This window comes from Bombyx mandarina, chromosome 20, assembly GCF_030267445.1.
Source record: "Bombyx mandarina strain Sakado chromosome 20, ASM3026744v2".
Taxonomy (NCBI): domain Eukaryota; kingdom Metazoa; phylum Arthropoda; class Insecta; order Lepidoptera; family Bombycidae; genus Bombyx; species Bombyx mandarina.
In genome coordinates, this window is record NC_143226.1 from 3,152,993 (window position 1) to 3,177,381 (window position 24,389).

The window sequence follows — 24,389 nt, forward strand, 5'->3', positions numbered from 1 at the left end:
AAAGTTAGGTAATTCAGCGTTGCCTCCACGTTCCGTGTCCTGCAAGACCCAATACTCACTGAAGAGAGAGGCTGAGGTCTAGGAAGCCGAAAGACTTACTCTCTGTCTACTACTCTACTACTATCAGCTACATACGTCCATTACTATACGTAGGTTCACCGAAGCGGCAATGTATACATTTCACGAATTGTTTTGAACTATTCCCACTTTATACATCATAAACACGATTATTTCATTTATCAAATTTCAATATCAATTTTTTACCGGTGGTAGGACCTCTTGTCAGTCCGCACGGGTAGGTACCACCACCCTGCCTATTTCTGCCGTGAAGCAGTAATGCGTTTCGGTTTGAAGGGCGGGGCAGCCGTTGCAAGTATACTTGAGACCTTAGAACTTATATCTCAAAGCGGGTGGCGCATTTACGTTGTAGATGTCTATGGGTTCCAGTAACCACTTAACACCAGGTGGGCTGTGAGCTCGTACACCCATATAAGCAATAAAAAAAAACTCTTTAAGGTTCATACCACGGTTTTTCAGATTTCCTAAGCTCCCGGAACTTCGGTGCTAACACAATGTAATTGCTGGATAGCAGGGTGCTTCCGAGCGGCAAAAGCTTTTTTTTTATGATTGAGAGTTGACTGGTGGCCCGGAGGCCTTTCCAGTTTCACAAGGGCTCAGCCAGAAGGAACGGATTTGCTAACAGCTACCCGAGCGCCTGCAAATGAGACCTAACAACCTAACTCAAGAGAAGTTGTTTCGCGAATGAATCTACTACCGGATCGGAATCGCAACCCGCTGAGAAGATCCGGCGAGAAACTCAGCGGGCTGATGTTTAGGTTTGGTTGGACGTCGAACTCTTTGCCGAGTTCGACGAGTACGGTTACCGGGGTCCCTACTCCTACAGTTAGATCGGAAGGCGTCTAATGCAAGGGTTATTCGATCTGATGGATCCGTAAGGACGTGTCCAGGGCAGCGGCAAAAGCGTCTTTAGCTCATATCGTGCAATCATTACCCGTTAATAATTGCGCGGCCAAAATTGAATAGGTACAAATAGAGTAGGTTCATTAAAAGTGCCCTAACACCTCTGCGCCCACACCCTGCGCCTTAGATAAAGCCGCTTTTGCCGAGCGGACACACAACCATCACGAGTTTCTTTCAGGACTTTGGAGCCAGCTTAGGGCCAACTTCACCGATGACGCGTGACCACAGATTAAATTATTCTTAACACTGACAAAGTGAGCATCGAAGTGTATTATTATCTCGTTGGGTCGAATGGTTTTTGCTGGCTATACCGTAGTTTATTATTGATTTGTAATCACGTCATTTCGGATCCTCCCGATCCACTAACGGTGCTTTTAGGTACCTCAAATACCAGTCACCGTTCTCGTCGAACCCGTCGCTTGCGACGAAGGGTTCGACGAGTAAATTAACCCTAAGACACAGCCCACTGAGTTTCTCGCCGGATCTTCTCAGTGGGTCGCGTTTCCGATCCGGTGATAGATTCTGCGAAGCACGGCTCTTGCTAGAGTTCCTGTTAGCAACGTCCTCAGGTTTGAGCCCCGTGAGCTCACCTACTAGTTAATGTTCCGCTGATATAGCCTCTCAAGGCTATCAGCTTAGGAAGAAAAAACAAAAAATCAAGTTGAGCTTGTGAGCTCACCTATCGGTCTGTGTTTGAATAACCCGTTAAGTTACCTACGATTAAGTAGGAAAAAATACTGTCCAATACTAATAGCTACCGGCTACAAACATAAAATTTGTTATTTATTTATTGCATCACGAAGTACGTAAGATAGGGTTATCCATGGCTTTGCTACCTCATACGCGGTTTTTTTTAGAAAAATTCATGACCTTTCTTCATAATTGTTTCTAAAAGTTCAAAAGTTCTAAAATTTAAAGTATGGTGGTACCTACCCGTGCGGATTCACAAGAGGTCCTACCACCTGTAAACACATGTATGGATGCAAACTTATTCTGTAAATATCTTAAAAAGCGCTTTTCAAAATTCTGTCGCTGCACTACAGGATATTTGACAGAAGCTTGACAGACACTTCCAAAATAAGTTGATATGCGGATCTTCGTCGGTCTACCGAGCAATTTCACTAGCTCGGTGAAAGATCTTCTCTCGGTACATTCTTCCAAAAAAGAATTGTCTAATTTCTCAACGACTTCAATAAACAACGGTCTTTCGTTAACTTAAAACTCCAGCCGTTTCATTCTTCAAAGGACACTTGTAGGATGTTCCTGCTAACACATTACACAACACACACAACGGATTATCCGTTTGGTAAAATATCCAATACAAGATACATTGTATAGATACACACAAAAAAAAAAGAACTTATGTTTGTTTGTGTCTTTTGTTTTTTTTATTATATAAACAAGCACACACAAGGACGTGAGATCAAAGACTCTATTCACGTCTCAATCTTGAGAGATGGTGTTAAATTTTAATTGTATTAAATAATAACTGTATCTAAAATTTAGACGGACCGCACCACTGCACGGAGGGGATTGCATAAGATAGGAGGATAGGATAAGAGGATATTAAACAATGTATCAATAAAACTAGATGATGACCGAGCTTTGCTCGTTTTTTTTATTTTTGATAACGCCATCTTGTGTCTTTAAAGCGGTTAGTTGCTCTCAATTAAGAAAAATAGTATTATTATTCGCCAATAGATGTCGAGAAGAGTTGATTATTGAAAACGCGAATAAAACAACATTTTCTGAAAATAAATCGTAGCTAGATCGATTTCTTTATACTAAATTTTATGAAAATCGTTGGAGCCGTTTCCGAGATTCAGATTATATACATATATATTAATATACAAGAATTGCTCGTTAAAAGGTATAAGATTCAGTCACAATTATGCAGAAAGGTCATTAATTTTTCTACAAAATAAACCGGGTATGTGGCAGCAAAGCTGTGGATAACCCTATCTTAGGTATTTCGTGATGCAATAAAAAAATAACAAATTTTATGTTTGTAGCCGGTAGCTATTAGTATGGGACAGTATTTTTTCCTACGTAATCGTAGGTAACTTAACGGGTTATTCAAACACAGACCGATAGGTGAGCTCACAAGCTCAACTTGATTTTTTGTTTTTCCTACCTAAGCTGATAGCCTTGAGAACCTATATCAGCGTAACCTTAACTAGTAGGTGGGCTCACGGGGCTCAAAGCTGACGACGTTGCTAACACGAACCCTAGCAAGAGCCGTGCTTCTCAGAATCTACCACCGGATCGGAAACGCGACCCACTGAGAAGATCCGGCGAGAAACTCAGTGAGCTATGTCTGAGGGTTAATTTACTCGTCGAGCCCTTCGTCGCAAGCGACGGGTTCGACGAGAACGGTGACCGGTGCTTGAGGTACCTAAAATCACCGTTAGTGGATCGGGAGGATCCGAAATGACGTGCTCAACCTGACAGAATTGCTAACACTTACTCTATCCAGAGCAGTGCTTCGCTGAAACTACCACCGGATCGGAATCGTGACACACTGAGAAGATCCTTCGAGAAACTCAGTGCGTTATCATATAACACAAGTCATTTAAAACAGATGCCTAAATCTCGCTAACGACATTTTGGAGATAAGTTTGTGTATAAACAAGTTCCGAACAATAACATTCAGAAATTTGGTCTAACTACCGAGAATTTTCAATCGCTCAGTAGAAGATCTTCCAGACCGTCAGTCTACTGAGCAAATTCACTCGTTCAATGGAAGATTTTCCCCTTTTGTAGTTACTTCTCCAAGTAAGGCATAAGTTAAGGCATAAGTATGCCACATATCGCGCATACTGTGCGATAACGTCACCTATGCAAATTATGTAATTTTTCAGGAGAAATGTTGGTAAATTCGACATCTTATTATATAATAATATATAGTTTTGCTAGGCTATAGAAATAAAATGATAATATTTAAACTACAACTTCAAATCTCATCAGTAAAAGCAAACATCTCTCTCGTCTTGCTAATAACTATTATTATTATTATTTTTTTATTGCTTAGATGGGTGGACGAGCCCACAGCCCACCTGGTGTTAAGTGATTACTGGAGCCCATTGACATCCACAACGTAAATGCGCCACCCACCTTGAGATATAAGTTCTAAGGTCTCAAGTATAGTTACAACGGCTGCCCCACCCTTCAAGCCGGAAACGCATTACAGCTTCACGGCAAAAATAGGCGGGGCGGTGGTACCTACCCGTGCGGACTCACAAGAGGTCCTACCACCTGTAATTACGCAAAATTATAATTTTGCGGGTTTGATTTTTATTACACGATATTATTCCTTCACCGTGGAAGTCAATCGTGAACTATTGTCAAGTACGTATTTCATTAGAAAAATTGGTACCCGCCTGCGGGATTCGAACACCGTTGCATAACTAAATACGAAAGCACCGGACGTCTTATCCTTTAGGCGACGACGACATCAGAACATTAAAATTAATCAGACATTAAAAATGTATTTTCTCATACTCAATAACAAAAATTGCTAAAGTGACTTTGTAGCACCGTATGTGCGACATGTTAGTTTGGCCGGGCCAAACAAAATTATTAAACTCCTTTTACATTTTGGTTTATATTATAGTTTTGCAAGTCAACAATCTACGAAGCATAATGCTGTTTATCATTGTTTTCTTGTGCACCATTACCGAACAAAGCCTTTATCTAAAAGATAAAACATACGTACACATATTCAGATAACATGATCTTGTAATTTATATAAGGTAATGAGAAAAACGAAACATTAACATAACGTTTGTTTGGTTAAGATTTTTATCACAGATCAAACAGAAATTGCAGATAATTTTGAAGTTCATTATAATGTGGTTTGCTCTTAGAAATGTTTTCAAATGAATGTCATTGTGAGGTGATTAGGTCAATGGGTAGGTACCTATTCATTCATTCACAATGGGGATACCGGGACGATTAAGAGTATTCAGACAACGCGTGTTTCAGCAGACATTTGTAGTGATGGATTCTAGACTTAATCAACACGAATTAAGTTTGAATTTAAAAAAACATTAATGACACATGGCAGTTTGTTTTGTGAGTCCGCGCGGGTATGTACCACCACCCCGCCTATTTCTGCCGTGAAGCAGTAATGCGTTTCGGTTTGAACGGTGGGTCAGCCGTTGTAACTATACTGAGATCTTAGAACTTATATCTCTAGATTGGTGGCGACATTTATTTTGTTGATGTCTATAGGCTCCAGTAACCACTTAACACCAGGTGGGCTGTGAGCTCGTCCATCCATCTAAGCAATAAAAATAAAATAAAAAATAAAACAAAAAAAGTAAAAATAAAAAAATTTAAACACAAGCAAAACCAAGTTCGTGTACTAGTTAGGTGAACTAAAAATAACGGATATTGTACGAATTCACAATAGGCCACCTGTCGCTTCGCACGGCCATTGTGACGGTCCGGCTGATGAAAAGTGTTGCCCACTTGTGTATATCAAAGCATTGTATCGAATAATCTACATATAAGCCTTTGTTGTATTTTGAGATGTGTGAATCGTCGTCCTTTGAAAATATTGTAGTTTTTAAGATCACGTGCGCTGTGTCGAAGAGGATAGATCCGAGAAAAATTGAGAATAAACGTACTAAACAGATGAATGTCTGGCGTAAGGTTTTTTATTACAGACTAGCTGACCCGGCAGACTTCGTAGTGCCTCAATCTATAAATAAAAGACCTAAACTTTTGTATAAAATAGATTTAAAACAAACCAAAGGAATCCGTCCGACGTAGGGACACATCAAAGAAAAACAAAATTGTTATTTTTATTTAATTTCGAGTATTTTCATATTTATCTACCTTTTAAACCTTCTCTGGACTTCCACAAATAATTCAAGACCAAAATTAGCCAAATCGGTCCAGCCGTTCTCGAGTTTTAGCGAGACAAACGAACAGCAATTCATTTTTATACATATAGATAGATACCACTAGTCAAAATTCGACTATAATTAATTGAAATTATAAATTTGAATCATAATAATGGTTCTGTTGTTAAAGACTATTTACCTATACTTCTATAACCACAGATTTCGCGAAGACTACACCTAAGACAAATATCAATAAAGACTAATAGATTAAAAATATATGTTGTGTCAAATACATGGTAGTGTGTGTAATGTTTTTATTTATTTATTTTATGTATTTTTTATGCATAATTAAAAAAATATTAACATATTGCACTCCTTCGCTATATCTATATCTATACTAATATTATAAAGAGGAAAGATTTGTTTGTTTGTTTGTTTCGAATAGGCTCCGAAACTACTGGACCGATTTGAAAAATTCTTTTGCCATTAGAAGCCGACATTGTCCCTGATGAACATAGGCTACTTTTTTTAATTTTTTTTCTTTTTTTTTTTTTTTGGTTTCATGTTTGTTTTAATGTTTCCGAAGCGAAGCGAGGGCGGGTCGCTAGTTCTCTATAAGTGTGGAAAATTTCATACTTCTCCGCTATTTTCGTAAAAAGGGGTAGGTAGTTTCGTAAAACCTACAAAGTTTTTGCTTCACGTATTAATTATATAGATAAGATGTCTTGACAACATTAATGACGGAATGCACACAATGTTTTCACATGTCTCGGTGAAAAAGGTTGTATGTTGCCTTTTTTATAGAACTTATATGGGTAGATAAAGAAATCTACAACCCAAATGCCGTACCACCCAACTTTAGATATGAGTTCTAAAGTCTCAGTTTTTCCAGTTAAACGGCTAACCCATCTTTCAAATCGAAACGCATCACTGATTCACAGTAGAAATAGGCAGGGTGGTAAAACATTACACATTTATACTCTTTGTTTATTGTCAAACTCAAGGGCGGATCCAGCTTTGGCCCCAGGAGGGGGTCACATAGTCAAATTTAGATGCGTTCGTTCCCAGACGTTTGCCATTATACAAAGTTATTATATTATATTAAATTAATTAAATATTGAAGGTATGTAGTTACATAAAATCTGTATGGTGACAAAATATATAAATAAAATCATTATATTCAATTAGTGGTCCACCTAAGTCCTGGAACCAGCTCAGGGGGTGGTCATGACCCCCATGACCCCCCCCCCCTGGATCCGCCATTGGTCAAACTATTGTTATTGTTTTAAGTCTGTGGTCAAATTGAGAATAGATTAATATTGTTTGTCTTTATATTTGTCTAAAGTGTAGTCTTGGCGAAATCTGTGCAGCCTCAAAACAGACTGCCATCAGTTAAAAAAATATATTATTAGCCTATGTAAATACCGGTGGTTTTCAAGATTCTGCCTGTATCTGCCTATTCTGCCAAAATTCCGTGGCAAAGCAGTGATTTCAATCGATGTAATTGGTTATCTTTACAATACAATAATTGAGATATCGATATGATTGCCGTTGTCATATCTCTGCGCTCTGTGTATCTCAAAGCTTAACGCGAAATCGGTCGTCCTTTGAACTCTTGTGACGAAAATATCATTCAAGTTGGTAGCATTACAAAATCGTTCCACTTGTAACTCAAGTGATTTATCAACTCTTATCACGAACATAAAATAGCTAAACGAGATACAAGGGCGTGATGAAAAGTAACTAGCCTAACAATAAAACACTTAACTTTTCGTGATAAAATTAATTTTATTTTTCGACATAGTCTCCGTGAACTTCTATGTACTTATTCCATCTTCGTTCTAAAACAGTAATGCCTTCCATAAAATAATTTCTTTCGAGGCCTGCAAAATACTCTACAGCGCCTATGACTTCATCATTTGTGGCAAATTTCTGTCCGCCCAAAAAAGTTTTGAGCTTAGGGAATAAGTGGAAGTCTGATGGCGCTATATCAGGCGAATAAGGTGGGTGGGACAGCAAATCATACTTCAATTCGTTGATTTTTGCCATAGCTTTAACACATGTGTGAACCCTAGCGTTGTCTTGGGGGAAGATGATTTTTTTTCCGCCAAATCTGATTGTTTTTGCTGAATACACTGATGAAAATTATATAGAAGATTAGTGTAGTATTCTCCATTAATCGTTTGACCTTTAGGAAGGTAATCTATCATCAAGATCCCATCTGCATCTCAAAAGACGGAAGCCACCACTTTTCCAGCCGACTTTACACATCTTGGACACATGTACGACCGCGTTTAAACTCAGCCACCCAGTTTTTTACTGTGGTATAAGAAGGAGCACATTCACCCTAAGCATTATTTAATTCGTCATAGATATCTATCCCCTTCATGTCCTTCATATGAAGAAACTTTATCACCGCTCTTTGTTCAATTTTATCCATTTTGAAAACACTTGACGAAATATATTTTCAAATGACAAAAAATCAATAAAATTTTCACGCCACCAAATTCAAATTTAGAACACAGGTAGCCAGAGATACAAATTTAAAAATGACAAAACCATTTTTTAAATTTTTAATTTTTAAATAGAAAGAGGCTAGTTACCGGTAAAATGGGGCGATTAGGGATTGAGAGGCGAATCGGGAAAAAACCGGGAAAATCTTTCGACGCTCAATATAAGTTTTATATTCGTTGCAAAATCTTCCATTTTTTGTAGTTTAATAGTAGAATGTTGAAAGTTCACAAAACAACTCTGAATATGCATGATAATAGCTGCTAACTTATAAAAAATCGCGTATCAAATTAACTTCCTGTGGTGGTAATTATTTTAGTGCTAGAAACTTTGCTCTCTTTTATTTATTTGATAATAATAGAAGACGACTATGATTTATAAACGTTATTTAGTGTTTGAACCAGCATATATATTAAAGGTAAGTCTCAGTTATTATTGGTTTTAATGTATTTGATTAAATAAAAATACATGTAAAAATCTGTTGTTTTTGGGGATATTGGGGACGTCTTAGGTACAAATAACAACGAAAAAGAGGTCAATTGGGATGAAAATACGTGAAATGGAAACGACCTAAGTATAAATAGGTACAGGTTTGTAGGGTTGTCTATGTAGTTATAACAATATTTTTTTAATTTGTTAGTAAAAATCTGGTTTATTCGAAGCGAAATTGGGAATAAGTCTTTAGTTGAAATAGATAAGTAATTTAATATAAGGAAGTCGATTTTGCAGAGACATGTAACAAGATCAATGAAATCTCAAGGTGGACAAAAATGTCTAAGTAATACATAATAAAATATTTAATATTTGTTCAGAGTGGGGGTATTCATCTGATTAATCCATAGAATAACCGACACACCTAGTCTCTTAACCCAGATAGAAATATCAGCCCCTAAGTACTTACCAAGAACGGAGAAATATAAACCGTTTCTAAGAAAGCCCATTATATATGTATAAATATATATATATATATATATTTGTTAATGCAATTAATGTTGTTAATGCACTGTCGATTGCACCTATAATTGAGGTGATGTCTGCCATGTACTTTTGTCAGTTTTTTTATTGATGATCACTTTGTTGGTGCAACTAAATAAATAAATAAATTAAAACTATATATAAAAATAAAAGTAGTGCCAACCCTAGCAAATTTCTCATTTCGTCCCAATTAACCGCAATTTTCGGGTAAATAGGGATTACACCTATTTTTGCATTTTTTGCTTAAACTGTAATGCTAGTTGTATAATTTTAAATTAGACAACAAAGATGCCCCCAAGACTCAATCATTTTGATCCTGATATAGCATTATATACATCAACAACTACCTTAAAATTGCTCATAAAGTTGGAATTTGTCCCTAATCGCCCCATTTTACGGTACTTATCATCCCGCCCTCGTATTTGTACAAGTAGGTATAATGATATTGGGTACTCCAGAATAAATAAACAATAAAAGACTTAATTGCGTTTTCTGTTATGTGTATAATGAGAAAACAACATTTAAAGCCCTTAATTTAATAAAATTATTATTTTTAACAAACTGAACTTTCTTTTTACTGAATGTCAAACTTCACTAAATGACATATAAGAAAAATCCTATTTTATAAAACTAAAGAGTTTTAGACTATGAAGGTTTTTCTTTACATATTATTACGTGGAAATACCGAAATTTTAGGTAGGTAATAACGTATGCTGTATTAGCACCTTAAATGATTTAAATAATAAAATGTAACACGCACGTACATAAATAGGCAATCACTATAAGCCATATATAGTACACAATACACATTCGGCTTAAAGGTACCTACCTCCATCGAAACTTTAGCGCTCTTTTATTAGCTTTGTATCCATGTTTGTTCGTATGTGACGAAATATATTTAATGTAATTTTCACCGACTTCAAGAGGTTTTTTTTAATAGCTTAGATGGGTGGACTTGCTCATAGCCCACCTCCATAGACATCTATAACGTAAATGCGCCATCCACTTTGACGTCGTTTTCTATTTTTTAGTTGGATTTTCTATAAAAGCGTATTTTCTTAGATTTTTTTTCACTATTATGTATTTTTCATTTTTTAGTTGAATTTAAATTCTTCCATATATTTTTTTGAATTTTTTTTTAAATGTTGCATTGTCATCGCTCCTTAATAAGTATACCAAATTTCGAGTTAATCCGACGTTTTGAAGGAGGTCAAAATCATGTTCAAAGATTCCGTTACAAACTTACATACGTCTGAAGCTAATAAAAGCGTATTAAAAAATGGATTCTTCAAATATATGATCGGTGAACGACGTTGGCCGATCATTGCCTTCCATAGTGACAGTAATTAAGACTGGCTTTTCCAATGAATTCCATTTATTGAATTTCAAGCGTACAACAAAAACAACAGAAAGCTCCACACCGTTCGGTTGCTCCAGCCGGAATGCGTTTTTTTTTCATGAAATAAATTTTGAAACTCATAGTTTTAGATCAGATGATCAATATAAGGCTACCATTTATCACGAAAAGCAATTCTTTTCCACGACCACGCGGGCGAAGGAGGTCGTAACAGCTATATAATATGTATGCAAGTAGTACATTATCTTATTTTGATAATACAAGGAAATTTAGCTTGGAGTCAGATGACCGGTTTTTCCTGATTAGATATTTATAACATCTTAATCTCGGAACAGAATAAATCATAAACTTGAATCAGATGATCAGCGCGCATGATAAAACTTGAAATATTGATAAGCTTCTTTCATGTAGGCATTAATTTTTACTGGTGGTAGGACCTCTTGCAAGTCCGTACGGGTAGGTACCACCGCCCCGCCTATTTCTGCCGTGAAGCAGTAATGCGTTTCGGTTTGAAGGGTGGGGCAGCCGTTGTGACTATACTGAGACCTTAGAACTATATCTCAAGGTGTGTGGCGCATTTACGTTGTATATGTCTATGGGCTCCAGTAACCACTTAACACCAGGTGGGCTGTGAGCTCGTCCACACATCTAAGCAATAAAAAAAAAAAAAAATAATACCCTGTTAATATCTCACAGGAGAATACATTTTTGAGACGCAATTTTTGGTTAATTGTGTTTATGGTAGCACGTTCAATAATGAAGACATCGAGGCCTCAAGAGATCTGAAGAACTCGCATATGTAGGGGGAACATGAACGAAGAAATTTTTATATTAATATTTATTTATCAATTTATTTTCAAGAGGTTATGTTTTGATTTCCACTGGAAAGACTTTAGCGACATTCTTATTGAATTTAGACAAAACTAAGGATTATCCTGTTAAGCCTTATACTTACCTACATCAATAAATAGATAATTTTTAAATTATAAATAAATTGTAATCTTCGTAATTACTGGTACCAGCTAGTACCAGCCTATTTCTGCCGTGAAGCAGTAACGCGTTTCGGTTTGAAGGGTGGGGCAACCGTTATAACTATACTTATCTTATATCTCAAGGTGGGTGGCGCATTTACGATGTAGATGTCCATGGGCTCCAGTAACCACTTAGCACCAGGTGGGCTGTGAGCTCGTCCATCGATCTAAACAATAAAAAAAATATATTAAAAAATAAAATAGTAAAAGCGTATTATGAGAGAGTATAAAGTAAGTACACGCCATTGAATTGCATTGAGAGTTCGGTTAAACATTAAGGAAATGTATGAACGTGAATTTTGTGCCTAATCATTTGGGTTTTTTTTGTACAAAAATAACATTATTGTTTCTCATTAGTCAAGAATAATGAGAAAAACCGGTGATTTTCGGTCACGATTTCATAGTATTTATTATGGCACGATGGATTACCATCCTGCAGATTTCTGACACTAGGATGGGGCAGCGACCGGAGAAGGGCGAATGCCCAGCTTCGGACCTTTTGGAGGCGACCTGAGGGGGCGAAGCCACGCGGTGCGCTGTATAACTTCCGTAGAACTGCTGTTAAAGTGAAACTGATTGAAGGTGTATCGCGTTCCGATACGGCAGACTGGTTCTGATCCGACGAGGTATTTCTGGACACCAGTGCCATCGCCCGGAGCGGCTTGACGGGTGGCTGTATCGAAACCGCTGACGAAAAGTTATCGATTACCCGGTCATAGATTCTGCGAAGCACAGCTATTGCTAGGGCTCGTGTTAGCAACATCGTAAGGTTTGAGCCCCGTGCGCTCACCTATTAGTTCGGTGAATCTAGAATAACCCCTCAAAGTTACTAGAATCGGTAGGAAAAAAAATCGACTATTCCCTCAACAACCCGTCGATCGGGCGTTCTAGGGATGGCGCCGCGAGCCTGGTTGTAGAGTTGACCGCGGGAATCCGGGAACTTTGCCGAGTTTTTACCCCGAACGGAGATCGGACGTCGGGTCAGAGAGTACAAATAGGAATCGTTTAGTGAACCCACCCTCTGTTCCCAAAATCGATGTTATTATATGTTATATGTTATATTATCGATGGCGACGAAGAATGTGGGTGATGTTAGCAGCCCCAGAATGGGGAGAATGCTAGTGGAGTGAAGGGGACGGTGTTAGTTTGTAGAACCGATCGGTACCTCGGTGCCGTGAAGTTCATGCTTCGGTCCTAATAACCGCAAGGTTGGTGGGACAATGGGAGGTGGTGGGAATGTTCCCAAAATCTGCAGACTGTCAAGTTCCACATATGCTCCATAGGTGCGGAAACCTAATATGAGATTCAGCCAACTGCCCGTAAAAAAATGATTCCAACATCGACATTCAATTTCGTTAATGATTTTTTGCTTTGCTCAGTTATTTTTTTAAGATGACATTATGTAACGAAATTTTAAAATGACTACGTGAAATGCTTTTTTATTGTGTTATTATTATTTTATACATATCAACTACCACTGATAAGTACTCAATTGTACGCACTTATATCATATCAACAACTTGTCAATCTTTCTTTAAATATATATATTTCACACTATGTCCAATCCTCAGTACCTACGCAAAACTTCTTTAGAATAATCAGGGTTGCCTTGTGCAAAAATTCCGATACATTTCTCCTTCTTTCTTTTTTTAGTCACGGGCTTGCTTGCGATGCAATCGTCGCTAGGATCATGAGGTCACACGGTCACGAGGGCAATGTTACAAGTCTGGGCTCGCGAACAAGCAAACTAAGGTATCGTTCATATTTTTTAAACGCTCGTGTTACAAGGAGAGAGTGAGGGAGAGGGGGGGGGGAGAGTAGTCTTACATCAGCTAGTGGCATCGAGGGCTTATTCTGACTTTACAGTGATTGGTGGCCAAGCACACAGGGCTCGGCCTGAAAGAGTACGCTAATATCTACCCTAACAAGAGCAGTGCTTAGGTGAACCTACCATCAGATCGGAATCGCGATCCACTGAGGAGTGAGTTGTGTATCTGTGTTGGAGTTCCACGTACCAACTGTAAATTTAAGGCATCTGATAAGGGTCCGGGGACTCAGCTTCTATCGACCCAGTGAAATCCGCAAATGCATTCCCTTCGCTTGGCAGGAGTTTATTGATGAACACGCGTCCAGAAAAAATCCATATACATTAACAGATTTTTTTACCCTGTACTGACCATGTATGAAATAGTTCGGGTAGCTGTTAGCAAATCCCACCCCTCCTGGCTGAGACTTTGCTCGCCCACCTCTCCTGGTGAAACTGGAAAGGCCTCTAGGCTACCAGTAATCCTTAAAACCTAAAGTTACATTACTGGTGATAGGACGTCTTGTGAGTCCGCGCAGGTAGGTACCACCGCCCTGCCTATTTCTGCCGTGAAGCAGTAATGCATTTCGGTTTGAACGGTGGAGCAGCCGTTGTACTGTAAAAGCTGAGACCTTACAACTCATATCTCAAGGTGGGTGGCGGCATTTACTTTATAGATGTCTATGGGCTTCGCTAACCCACACAAGGTGGGCTATAAGTCTACCCATCTACGCAATAAAAATAAATAAATAAAAACCTATAAAGTAGAAACGAAAAGAGCTCAGTACTCGTTGAAGATTTTATTTTTTTATTGCTTAGATGGGTGGACGAGCTCACAGCCCACCTGGTGCTAAGTGGTTACTGGAGCCTATAGACATCTACAACGTAAATGCGCCACCCATCTTCAGATATAAGTTCTAAGATCTCAATATAGTTACAGCGGCTGCCCCACCCTTCAAACCGAAACGCATCACTGCTTCACGGCAGAAATAGGCAGGGTGGTGGTACCTACCCGCACGGACTCACAAAAGGTCCTACCAACCAGTAAAGATGGTAGGACCTCTTGAAGAAGATTCAAAAGTGAACATATCTTGGAAAGTTATTAGAGAGCGAGTGATTGGGGAGGCATCTTCCGAAACATTTACCGAAATTGTCGCAAAATTGTTCGGTTGACGATAATACTTATAGTACGGGAATATTTTCCTCGATACGATCACCCGGATCAAAAGGATATGTTTGAAACTTTTGTACGGGACGCGCAGACTTAATCCTCGCTTAGTATAAAACGTGTTGTGGAGTCCGCCACCGCACAGTTCAAAGGAAACTTGAGGTGAACCGATACATCGAAATGATCATTCTGAAATACAGGTAAGACACAAAATCGTGTTTAAATAGATTTGATTGTGATAACACCCAAATAAATAATGCAGAATTCAAGTGATTTTATTAATATTTGTAGCAATTTTTATGGAGTTACCACGTACGTATGCAGTAGCAAAACTTTTTTAATTGAGATGAGATATAATGGTAACTATGTCTCTCACAACGATTGAAGAATATGCGGAAATACCTTTTCTAACTCTCTACTAAACAATTATTTTTACTCTAATAGTTATAAATGTTGCTTTGCTTGTTCATTTCCAAATGATTCTTGTCCACCTGATGGTTGTCTGAAAGAGATCGCTCTTAGCGATAAGACCGCCAATTGTACTTTTTTGTGTTTAATGTATCGCATTGTTTATTTGTTTTTTGGTGTACAATAAAGAATACTCTCTCTCTCTCTCTCTCTCTTTGCTATTTTTTTAAAGAAAAAAAAAAACTAACAAAAGAGAAACTACTAACATAAACAATCTAAATCATGAAGTGTCGGTGTCTCAAGCCGAATTGCGATTAATAGGCGAACTCTGGTATTTATCACACGATATAGCATATGAATGATGAAAGTGAAGATCTTCCGACCGTATTTCAGTTCGTTTTTTGTGTGGGCGGCATGCGCCTTGGCCGTGGTGGCTGCTCAAATCACCTTCAGCAGGGATTGGAGCGGCGGGAAACGATCTGTAGCCGAAGCGCCGGTGGACTGTCGACAATTCACGAGATTCTGTCGCCATTTCGTAGTAAGTATGCAACCTCATCATTCGATTTGCTCTAGCGGACCACGGACGAAGTTTGGCTCTCGGTAAGTAGCGGCTTGGCTCTGCCCCTGGCATTGCTGAAGTCCATGGGCGACGGTAACCACTCACCATCAGGTCGGCCGTATGCTCGTCTCGCCTCGTTTGAAGAAGGACATGTCATAGCGCTCGGGAAACACCGTGGAGGGGAGCTCATTCCATACTCGGATGGTACGTGGCAAAAAAGACCTCTGGAAACGCACTGTGGATGACCGCAGTGGCTCCAGGTAGTATGGATGAACTCTACTCCGGTGGCGGGCGGTGCGATGGTAGAAACGAGATGCCGGTATCATCTCGAACAATTCCTCAGAGCACTCACCATTGAAGATGTCTATGGGCTCCGGTAACCACTTAACACCAGGTCGGCCGTGAGTTCGTCCATCCATCTAAGCAATAAAAAAAATTCAAAATTCAATTCAATTCAAAATCTTACCAGAGATTTTTGAGTTATCTTTAATAATGCGTGTCTAATACAGTCTTCGATTACATTAATTATATTTATGGTATTTTGATGAAGACTGTGTTTTTTTTAAGTATGATGCTTTATGTAGGCCTCTGTGGGAGTAAAATCGTTCTTTTGTTTTTCTATAGAGACTCGACTTACTCACGATCAGTGTGCTTAGGTGTGAGTTTTTTAACGTTCTCGATAACGTAAAAGTTAACTCAAATTTGTATGGAGTTGGAACGTTTGCCTACGTTTGCTGTTCGAGCTGCATACCTACAAACTTTAGGCGTTCATTGAAGCTGTTAGATACATAAAAGGGTGCTTAGGCGCCCATGACATACAAATTGTGGCAAGAGTAGGCAATACGATGATTATTGTCACCAGTAAATTCGGAAGATTAAGAAATAGTGCTTTTTCTTTATTTTTATTGGACAATGTTGTTCTTTTGACAATAGCATCGCCTCTTTCTGTCGTTAAGTAAAGGATGAGATAGTTATGCTCAGGTTTCATACTTCAGTGGTTGTGTTACACAATCGATATTTAGACCTAATTCGGTAACAAATAAGACTGGCCGTGAAGTACTGTGAAATAGTGACTGACTCGGTGCTGTAGTGGTTAGCGGCCCCGACTGTAATGCTGAGGGGTAATGTGTTCATTTCCCGCATCGGGAAAACATTCGTGTGATGTGTGGGTGCTTATTATCTATAGGTACCAATAAAACTGGGTATCCTAATTTGGAATTGGATGACCGTGCGTGATTTGTTCCCAGGTATTTATTAATAGAAAAAAAAAAAACGTTAGGTACCTACCCAGTTTTAAGTTTGTAAATTGAAAAATATTTACCAAATATCGTTAATCTTGTTGGCAGCAAGACTTAAAGGAGCATCTAATAAAGGAAATGGCGGGAAAGCGTCAGGAGAGCGACCGACCATACCTTTACGAAGACGAATAAAATGAAGATCGACGACTGCGTAATCTTAACAGACCCGAGACATTCCCGCCGATACGACAACTGAATTGCGAATTTAATAAAAATTTTGATTGTTTTTTGATTATTTGGTACATTTTTATTAAGATAAGTAGAAATCGTGTAATGAACAAAATGTAAGCTCTAATTTTAAACGTAAGGCAGTATGCAACGGGAATCTTCTGCCTTGTGCTTTGAGTTCATTAATCAATTTGACATTTATGACACGGCTGGCATAGATTTTGAATATTAAGGGACTTTTTTGGCGGGAACGCGAGGAGTGAAGTTGTGTGATTTGTTTTATTTTGTCTATTTAGTGTTTCTTCGGGTTTAAATGTGTAATAATGGTGGTTTATTAACCGTTTCATATCTGTGAAAGTGCACAAATGTGGGAAAATGAAGCAAAGCCGCTGGACGTAACTTCACGGGATCCTCCAAAAAGTCCACTGAAAAAATCTTAGTAAATGACCACCATTTTACTGAGATTAGATTTCATCTCATATCATCTCATTTAATTTCATCCCAGTTGATTAATGTCTCAAATTAATCATTTTCATTTCATTTCACTCCATAATATCATTTTTCATAAAATTAAGAATATACATTAAAATAAGAAATGACTTAAAGGTCTCAGTTACCAGGTCATAAAATCTCTTAAAAAAAATGAATATTAAGGAATTTATTATTACTTTTAAGGTAGGTAATTAAGGTAATTTTAGAATTTCTACGAGGCTGCATTAATATCATCGGTATACATTAAGTGCTGATTTTAAATGATCACGTAAAAGCATCTTTTTTTATTAATTAATATATCTATATCTATACTAATATATAAATCTACAATGGCTTTTACGGATGTTCCGTTATAACTACTAAACCATGCATCCGATTGACTTGAAATTTGGTATCCATGTAGAAAATAAATGTACTTAATGGCAGGCTTATATTTATATGAGTGTTGAACTCCCTACACCAGTTGCGGGGGCGTTAATGATGAGAATGTTTGTGGGGGTGAGAAATAATAATGTTAATTTTAAATGCCCAGCGAATCGGTCGGGTACAGCTAGTAATAGAATAAAATTGAAGTATTTTTTTAAGCAACAAGCGGTTTCAGTTTAATTAGAATTCAGGAACAAATACATTGGATTTTCCCGGGATCGACTTGCTGGTCTCGACTGAGTTCATAAACTGCCAGTAGATTTGTAGTTACCTAAAATCCCAAACTAAGTAGCGAATACACTGCCATTTTTACTACATTAGATCTATATTTCCGGCGTTGCTCGCGACATGTTTTTTCCATAATAACAAAATTATCTTACGTTCTATTCGGATGTTAGAGCTATTAATTGAAGTTCCATCAGAATCCGTCCAGAAAATTTCCTTTAAAAATTATCAAACAGCCTTCGATTCTCAAGTATTAGCATTTAAAATATTATTATGGTAAGACTTATGATTGACTTTTACCTGATAATTGAAAAATCAGCCTTTATAGTTAGTTGTAAGTTTACTGCCGGTAGATGGCGCTTATATTAGGAATTTAATAAGTTTTATTGGTTGAATATTTATAAATTTAATCAAATGCACAAAGATAGTTTAAAAAACATAAATAGTTTATACTGTGTACCTGGATATACTTGTAATAACTACTGTTAGAATTATTTAGCTCGTGTATCATAAAATTTTAAGATGAATTTGTATTGTTTTATTTTTATTTTTCCTACTGAATATGCTGGTAACCTAGTGGGTTATGTCAGCGTAACCGGGCGAGTAGGTGAGCTCACGGGGCTCTAACCTGACGACGTTGCTAACACTAGCCCTAGGAAGAGCAATGCTTCACAGAATCTACCGCCGGATCGGAAATGCGACTGCGAAGATCCGGCGACAAGCTTTGTGAGCTGTGTCTGAGGGTTGATTTGCTCGCCGAACCCTTCATCGCAAATTACAGGTTCGACGAGAACGATGACCGGTGCTTGAAGTACCTAAAAGCACCGACAGTAGACCAGGAGGATCCGAAAAGACGTGTTAGGGGTGACTGCAACTATTTACCATTCGGTCCGTAGGATCGGGTTGAGGATTTTTATACAGACAAAAAGTAAGATTACTGACTAATGTTAAACAAAAAAAAAAAAAAACGAAGGCAGGAGTAATAACGTATCAGAGACTACGATGGTAGATCCTAGAAATCGGATCGCGACAAAGATAATATTCGTATAAAGTACATTTGTTACGGAGACAATACCTTATTAATAAACAACATAAACAACATATACCTTATTAATAACTTGTTAATAAACAACATATAAAACTATTTCTTGATTTCGTTTGCCTTGAAGACTGCTTATATGGCCAACCGGCTCATGAGGTATTTCTTTTGACAAGTGGCCATCTTTATCTTGTACAGCTTCGGACTGAATAGTCGAGACTTATCCTAGTCTCTTTAGCGCTAATATTCCTTTACTATTGTTAACTGTTTTTTTTTGGCTTAGATGGATGTACTAGCTCATAGCCCACCTGGTATGGAGTGGTTACTGGAGCCCATAGACATGTACAACGTAAATGCGCCACCCACCTCGAGATACAAGTTCTAAGGTCTCAAGTATAGTTACAACGGCTGCCCCACCCTTCAAACCGAAACGCATTGCTGCTTCACGGCAGAAATCGGCGGGGTGGTGGTAACTACCCGTGCGGACTCCGAAGAGGTCCTACCACCAGTGATTATGCAAATTATAATTTTGCGGGTTTGATTTATTACACGATGTTATTCCTTCACCGTGGAAGTCAATCGTGAACATTTGTTGAGTACGTATTTCATTAGAAAAATTAGTACCCGCCTGCGGGATTCGAACGCCGGTGCATCGCTACATACGAATGCACCGGACGTCTTATCCTTTAGGCCACGACGAATTCTAATCATTACTGTCACTATCTAATGATTACTGTCACATTAAGATATGAATTTTACAATCAAACCTTTGAAACCGGAAGGAATCGCGGTAAAAATGGCGAAGATAGATAGGTACTTACACTTAACAAGCTATATAAATATTGCAAATTCCATTTCTATTACGCGGTTGCATTCTTAGATGGTTGTGATTGGCGAATACGAAGTGCAACAAAAAGGTTCTTTCTTGCGGACTTTGGACATCGGCACAGTCGCTCGAGACGTGTAAGGGCAGAGAAGCACATCACTTACCACTAGTTATCAATTTTATATTAATAATTTGTACACTAACACTAGCCACAGGAACCAAAATCAATTATTAATCACTAGCGACCCGCCCTCGCTTCGCTTCGGAAACATTAAAACACACATGAAACCAAAAAAAAAAATTTAAATTTTTTTAAAAAAAGTAGCCTATGTTCATCAGGGACAATGTCGGCTTCTAATGGAAAAAGAATTTTTCAAATCGGTCCAGTAGTTTCGGAGCCTATTCGAAACAAACAAACAAACAAATCTTTCCTCTTTATAATATTAGCATAGACGAAACAGCTATTAAACTAATCATACTATCTCTATCTCTCTCTCTCTCTCTTCCCAGCTATTTATCCTACATGGTGGTGGGGTCTTTCCTTACTTAACTCTTCCACTTCGCTCTGTCTTCGACATCCTCATTAGCGACATTGCATTCCCTTTTGTCCTTCAGCAATCAATTATTAATCACGAAACAGCTATCAAACTAATTATACTACCTCTCTCTCTCTCTCTCTTCCCAGCTATTTATTCCACGTGTGGGTCAGGTTTCCTTACTTTACTCTTTCACTTCGCTCTGTCTTCGATATCCTCATTAGCAACATTATGGCCTTTTGTCCTTCAGCACTACATCCTTCCACCTCTTCTATTATCACTAATCATATCGACGCTTGAAAGGCAAACGTGACTAAGCGACAATAACTGCTTTGTACATAAATATATTAATAAAATATATTTCTAAGTCTATTAAAATCATTTCAATCCTACAGCTGCTAGCTAGATTCTACTACAGCTAGATTCGTTAAAATAAATTTTGTTTTTAGGTATTTCAACTTTAAATTAGTCTACTGTAAAGTTCACGCATTGTCGCGTTTGCCTTTCAAGCGTCGATATGTACTACCTCATACTAGTTTAATAAAACGCTCTTTTGACTTTATGTTTATTAACGAATAAAATGATTTTATATACAAGTTAAATTACATGGTATACTAAAAAAAAAAATTTTAATATTATAGTCGTACTAAATACGAAACACATCGACATGCTAGATCGGATATACAGCACGTGACGATTACGTGACTGGACACAAAATAAAATAAAAATGTTAATTAAATTAAAAAGAAAATCCGCAAAATTTTTTCGCATGCAACTTTGGATTTACATTTAAAATCGCTAATGGAACAAATTTATTTTAAAATGTTTTCACGTCAAACCGAAAATTCTATGACAGCGCATGACGTCATATGTGGTTAGTCGTATGCGACATTGCCGACTCGTTATTTGACTAGCTAATGACGTCACACGTGACCAAATTGCGTCCAGTCACGTTATATGACGCGCCGAAATTCGGAAAATTAGCAGCAATCCACTTTCCTATTCTATAATTAAAACTACAAACTAAAATAATTCAATTCAAGGTCACATTAAGAACCTGTCCTAACGTCGACAAGGAGATAAAATATAGATTGTTAGTAAGTACGATTTAAATATTTTTTAAATTCCAATTTTACAATTTGATCATTAATTCAACAGAGTTTTATCTACAGTCCTATTTGATTGTCGTTAATGATTAATTTTAAAAATTTTACGGTGTCCTTTACATCACATTGTTTAATACAAAAATACCCAGTGAAGGTGATCTAATATGTTTTTGCAATTGCAGTCGCAATATTTCGGTCAATTAGGACTACTAACTATATTACGAATTTTGATAGGACATTTTATATTCTATTATAGACAAACACATTGTTGTTTAACTCTTAACTATGTAGGTGGGTCATTTGAGACTTATTTATTTCAATTTTCAATTCAAAGCATTCGATTTGCATTTAATTAAATATAATAAAATTAGACACAATTTCAAAGTAGCTTTGTGGTCATTGAGCATATCGTTTAAAAAAAAGTAAATTTAAAATTAGTAATATATTGTATTATTTTTATTGCGATGTCAATTATATTAGTCTATTAGTAGTGTTAATAATACTTTTATTTTTTAATTAAAATTTTCTTTTTCGTCATTATACCTTATTCTTCAAAAGGTTGATTGACTGTTTGTCAAACTATTCGAGTCTTGTGATGCACACATTAAAATAAAAATATAACTTCTCGTTATTTCTAAATGTCTTTTTTAATTAAAATACTAAATTTTTAATGGTTAGTAATTTTATTGTTATTTATATTCTGTAATAAAATTGTATATTAAGTAAAATTGGTCATCAAAGCACTAATGACTAATTTCATACTTATTAAAAAAATCAAACAATTCTGATTTTTATTACTTACTTCCACAAAACACGATACAATGCAGCCCGTTCAAATTATAAAAATTATTGTCCATTGCAGGACTCATTAATTCAAACACTGTTTCTAAATTAAAATATATGTTAAAATCAAAGTCAAAACACAATTTTACACTGAAACCGGTACCTGAATGTAATGTGTGGTTTTGCGTTTTTAAAAAGCATATTGAGAATGACATTTCCTAAGCATTGCCATTGAATAGCGATACAATTCTATTACTTTCTTTGAAGGTCCAACTTAACTAATTTTCATGGTAGATTCTCATACATGTTATTAGAAGATGTCAACTAGGACTGTTGGCTGTTAAATCGATTGTAAATAAGTTATATTTTTTTTATTTTATTGCTTAAATGGGTGGACGAGCTCACAGCCCACCTGATGTTAAGTGGTTACTGGAGCCCATAGACATCTACAACGTAAATGCGCCACCCACCTTGAGATAAGTTCTAAGGTCCCAGTATAGTTGCAACGGCTGCTCGTATAGTTGCAACATCTCGGGATCCTCTAAAAAGTCCACTGAAAAAATCACTTCGTAAATGAACACCATTTTACTGAAATTACAATTCACATTCCATATCATCGCATCTCATTTCACTCCATGTTATCATTTTTCATATAAGAATAAAAACTAAAATAAGACATTGACTTAAAGGTCTTAGTTACCGGGTCATAAAATCGCTTAAAAAAAAACACGTCCCAATAGAGCTCTAATTCAGTCGTCGTCCTCGTTGGAGCAGCACCGGACGTACTCCAGGGCTTGGTTGATGCAGCGTATCCACGTGTCGCGGTCCTGTGGCGTGTCCGCGGACAGCAGGTGCCGCCGCAGCAGCTGGCCGCCCCGCTGCACGTACACCAGGGAGCCGCTGTCCGGCACGATGAGGCCGGGCGGGATCGAGCACTCCAGCAGCAGCGTGTTGGGGCGGGCGCACAGGTCGCGCGACGCCCTCACCGCGCGCTCTGACGTCACCGTCGTCAGATCTATGTCTCCTATAGGCATCTGGAATCGGGAGCATGGAGTTGAATTAAATCCCAGGCGGGTACAAATTTTTCTAACAATATACGTACTTAACAAATGTTCACGATTGACTTCCAAGGTGAAGGAATAACATACCACATACATAGGAATAACATAGGAATAACAACTATACTGAGACGTTAGAACTTATATCTCTAGGTGGGTGGCGCATTTACGTTGTAGATGTGTATGGGCTCCAGTAACCATTTAACACCAGGTGGCACACATCTAAGCAATAAAAAAAAGACAAAAATTAGACAATCCAGGCCGTTAGAGAAATCGACATCATTACTAAGATGCGCGCGCCACTTAGGGCACCGGTGACCTATATGGCAGTCAAAGGGTTAAAGATCAAAGAAATCATTGTTTAATGAAAATCCTTATACTTTTAACGCTAAGCACATACTGATTCTAATAATGAGATGCTTAAAAGACTTTATAAAATACTTGACACTTCAACCTTAAGCCTCAAGGTTAAGTTCGGCCTTCCTATTGTGATCTACCATGGGACTGGATCACGTTATCTACTGGTCTAAATTTAACGAAAAAGCTTGTCTAGGTGTTGAGGTGACAGTAGGTGATACCTTCTTGTGGACATCGTCAGGGTACTTCCAGTAGGCCAGGCGGGGCGTCTGCAGGCGGAACCAGCGGCGGTGCCAGGCGCCCAGCCCGCTGACGTCATCGAAGGCGGTGAGGAAGGCGGCGTGCGGCGCGGGGGGCGGCACGGCCACGCGCGCGCGCACCTCCACGCACACCGAGCCCTCCAGCGGACTGCCCATCGGGACCTGGGAACG

At 37.9% G+C, this 24,389-nt stretch overlaps 3 protein-coding genes across 6 annotated transcripts in view; 2 read left to right on the forward strand and 1 right to left on the reverse strand.

Annotated features, from left to right (window-relative positions):
- LOC149500618 (waprin-like protein) overlaps positions 1 to 24,389 on the forward strand; it is a 337,771-nt gene that overhangs the window by 225,678 nt on the left and 87,704 nt on the right. The window lies entirely within an intron of this gene.
- AKH3 (adipokinetic hormone 3) lies at positions 15,447 to 18,667 on the forward strand. The gene is made up of 2 exons (XM_089735735.1): positions 15,447 to 15,623; positions 16,991 to 18,667. Exons 1-2 carry the CDS (start codon positions 15,447 to 15,449, stop codon positions 17,072 to 17,074), a joined length of 261 nt encoding a protein of 86 aa, XP_089591861.1. The 3' UTR covers positions 17,075 to 18,667.
- The window catches only part of scra (anillin, actin binding protein), a 75,252-nt gene continuing 72,068 nt past the window's right edge, over positions 21,206 to 24,389 (reverse strand). For all 4 annotated transcript variants that reach the window (XM_089735856.1, XM_089735853.1, XM_089735854.1 and 1 more), the window contains exons 20-21: positions 24,180 to 24,380; positions 21,206 to 23,577 (exon numbers count right to left, since the gene is read on the reverse strand). In XM_089735856.1, the coding sequence (XP_089591982.1) occupies positions 23,293 to 23,577; positions 24,180 to 24,380 (486 nt within the window). In that variant the 3' untranslated portion in view covers positions 21,206 to 23,292. The remainder of the gene's footprint in view (positions 23,578 to 24,179; positions 24,381 to 24,389) is intronic.

Coding starts and splice junctions, on each gene's coding strand:
- AKH3 (XM_089735735.1), top strand. CDS start 15,447: ATGAAAGTGAAGATCTTCCGACCGTATTTCAGTTCGTTTTTTGTGTGG. Junction 15,624..16,990: donor GATTCTGTCGCCATTTCGTA/GTAAGTATGCAA, acceptor TCTTGTTGGCAG/CAAGACTTAAAGGAGCATCT.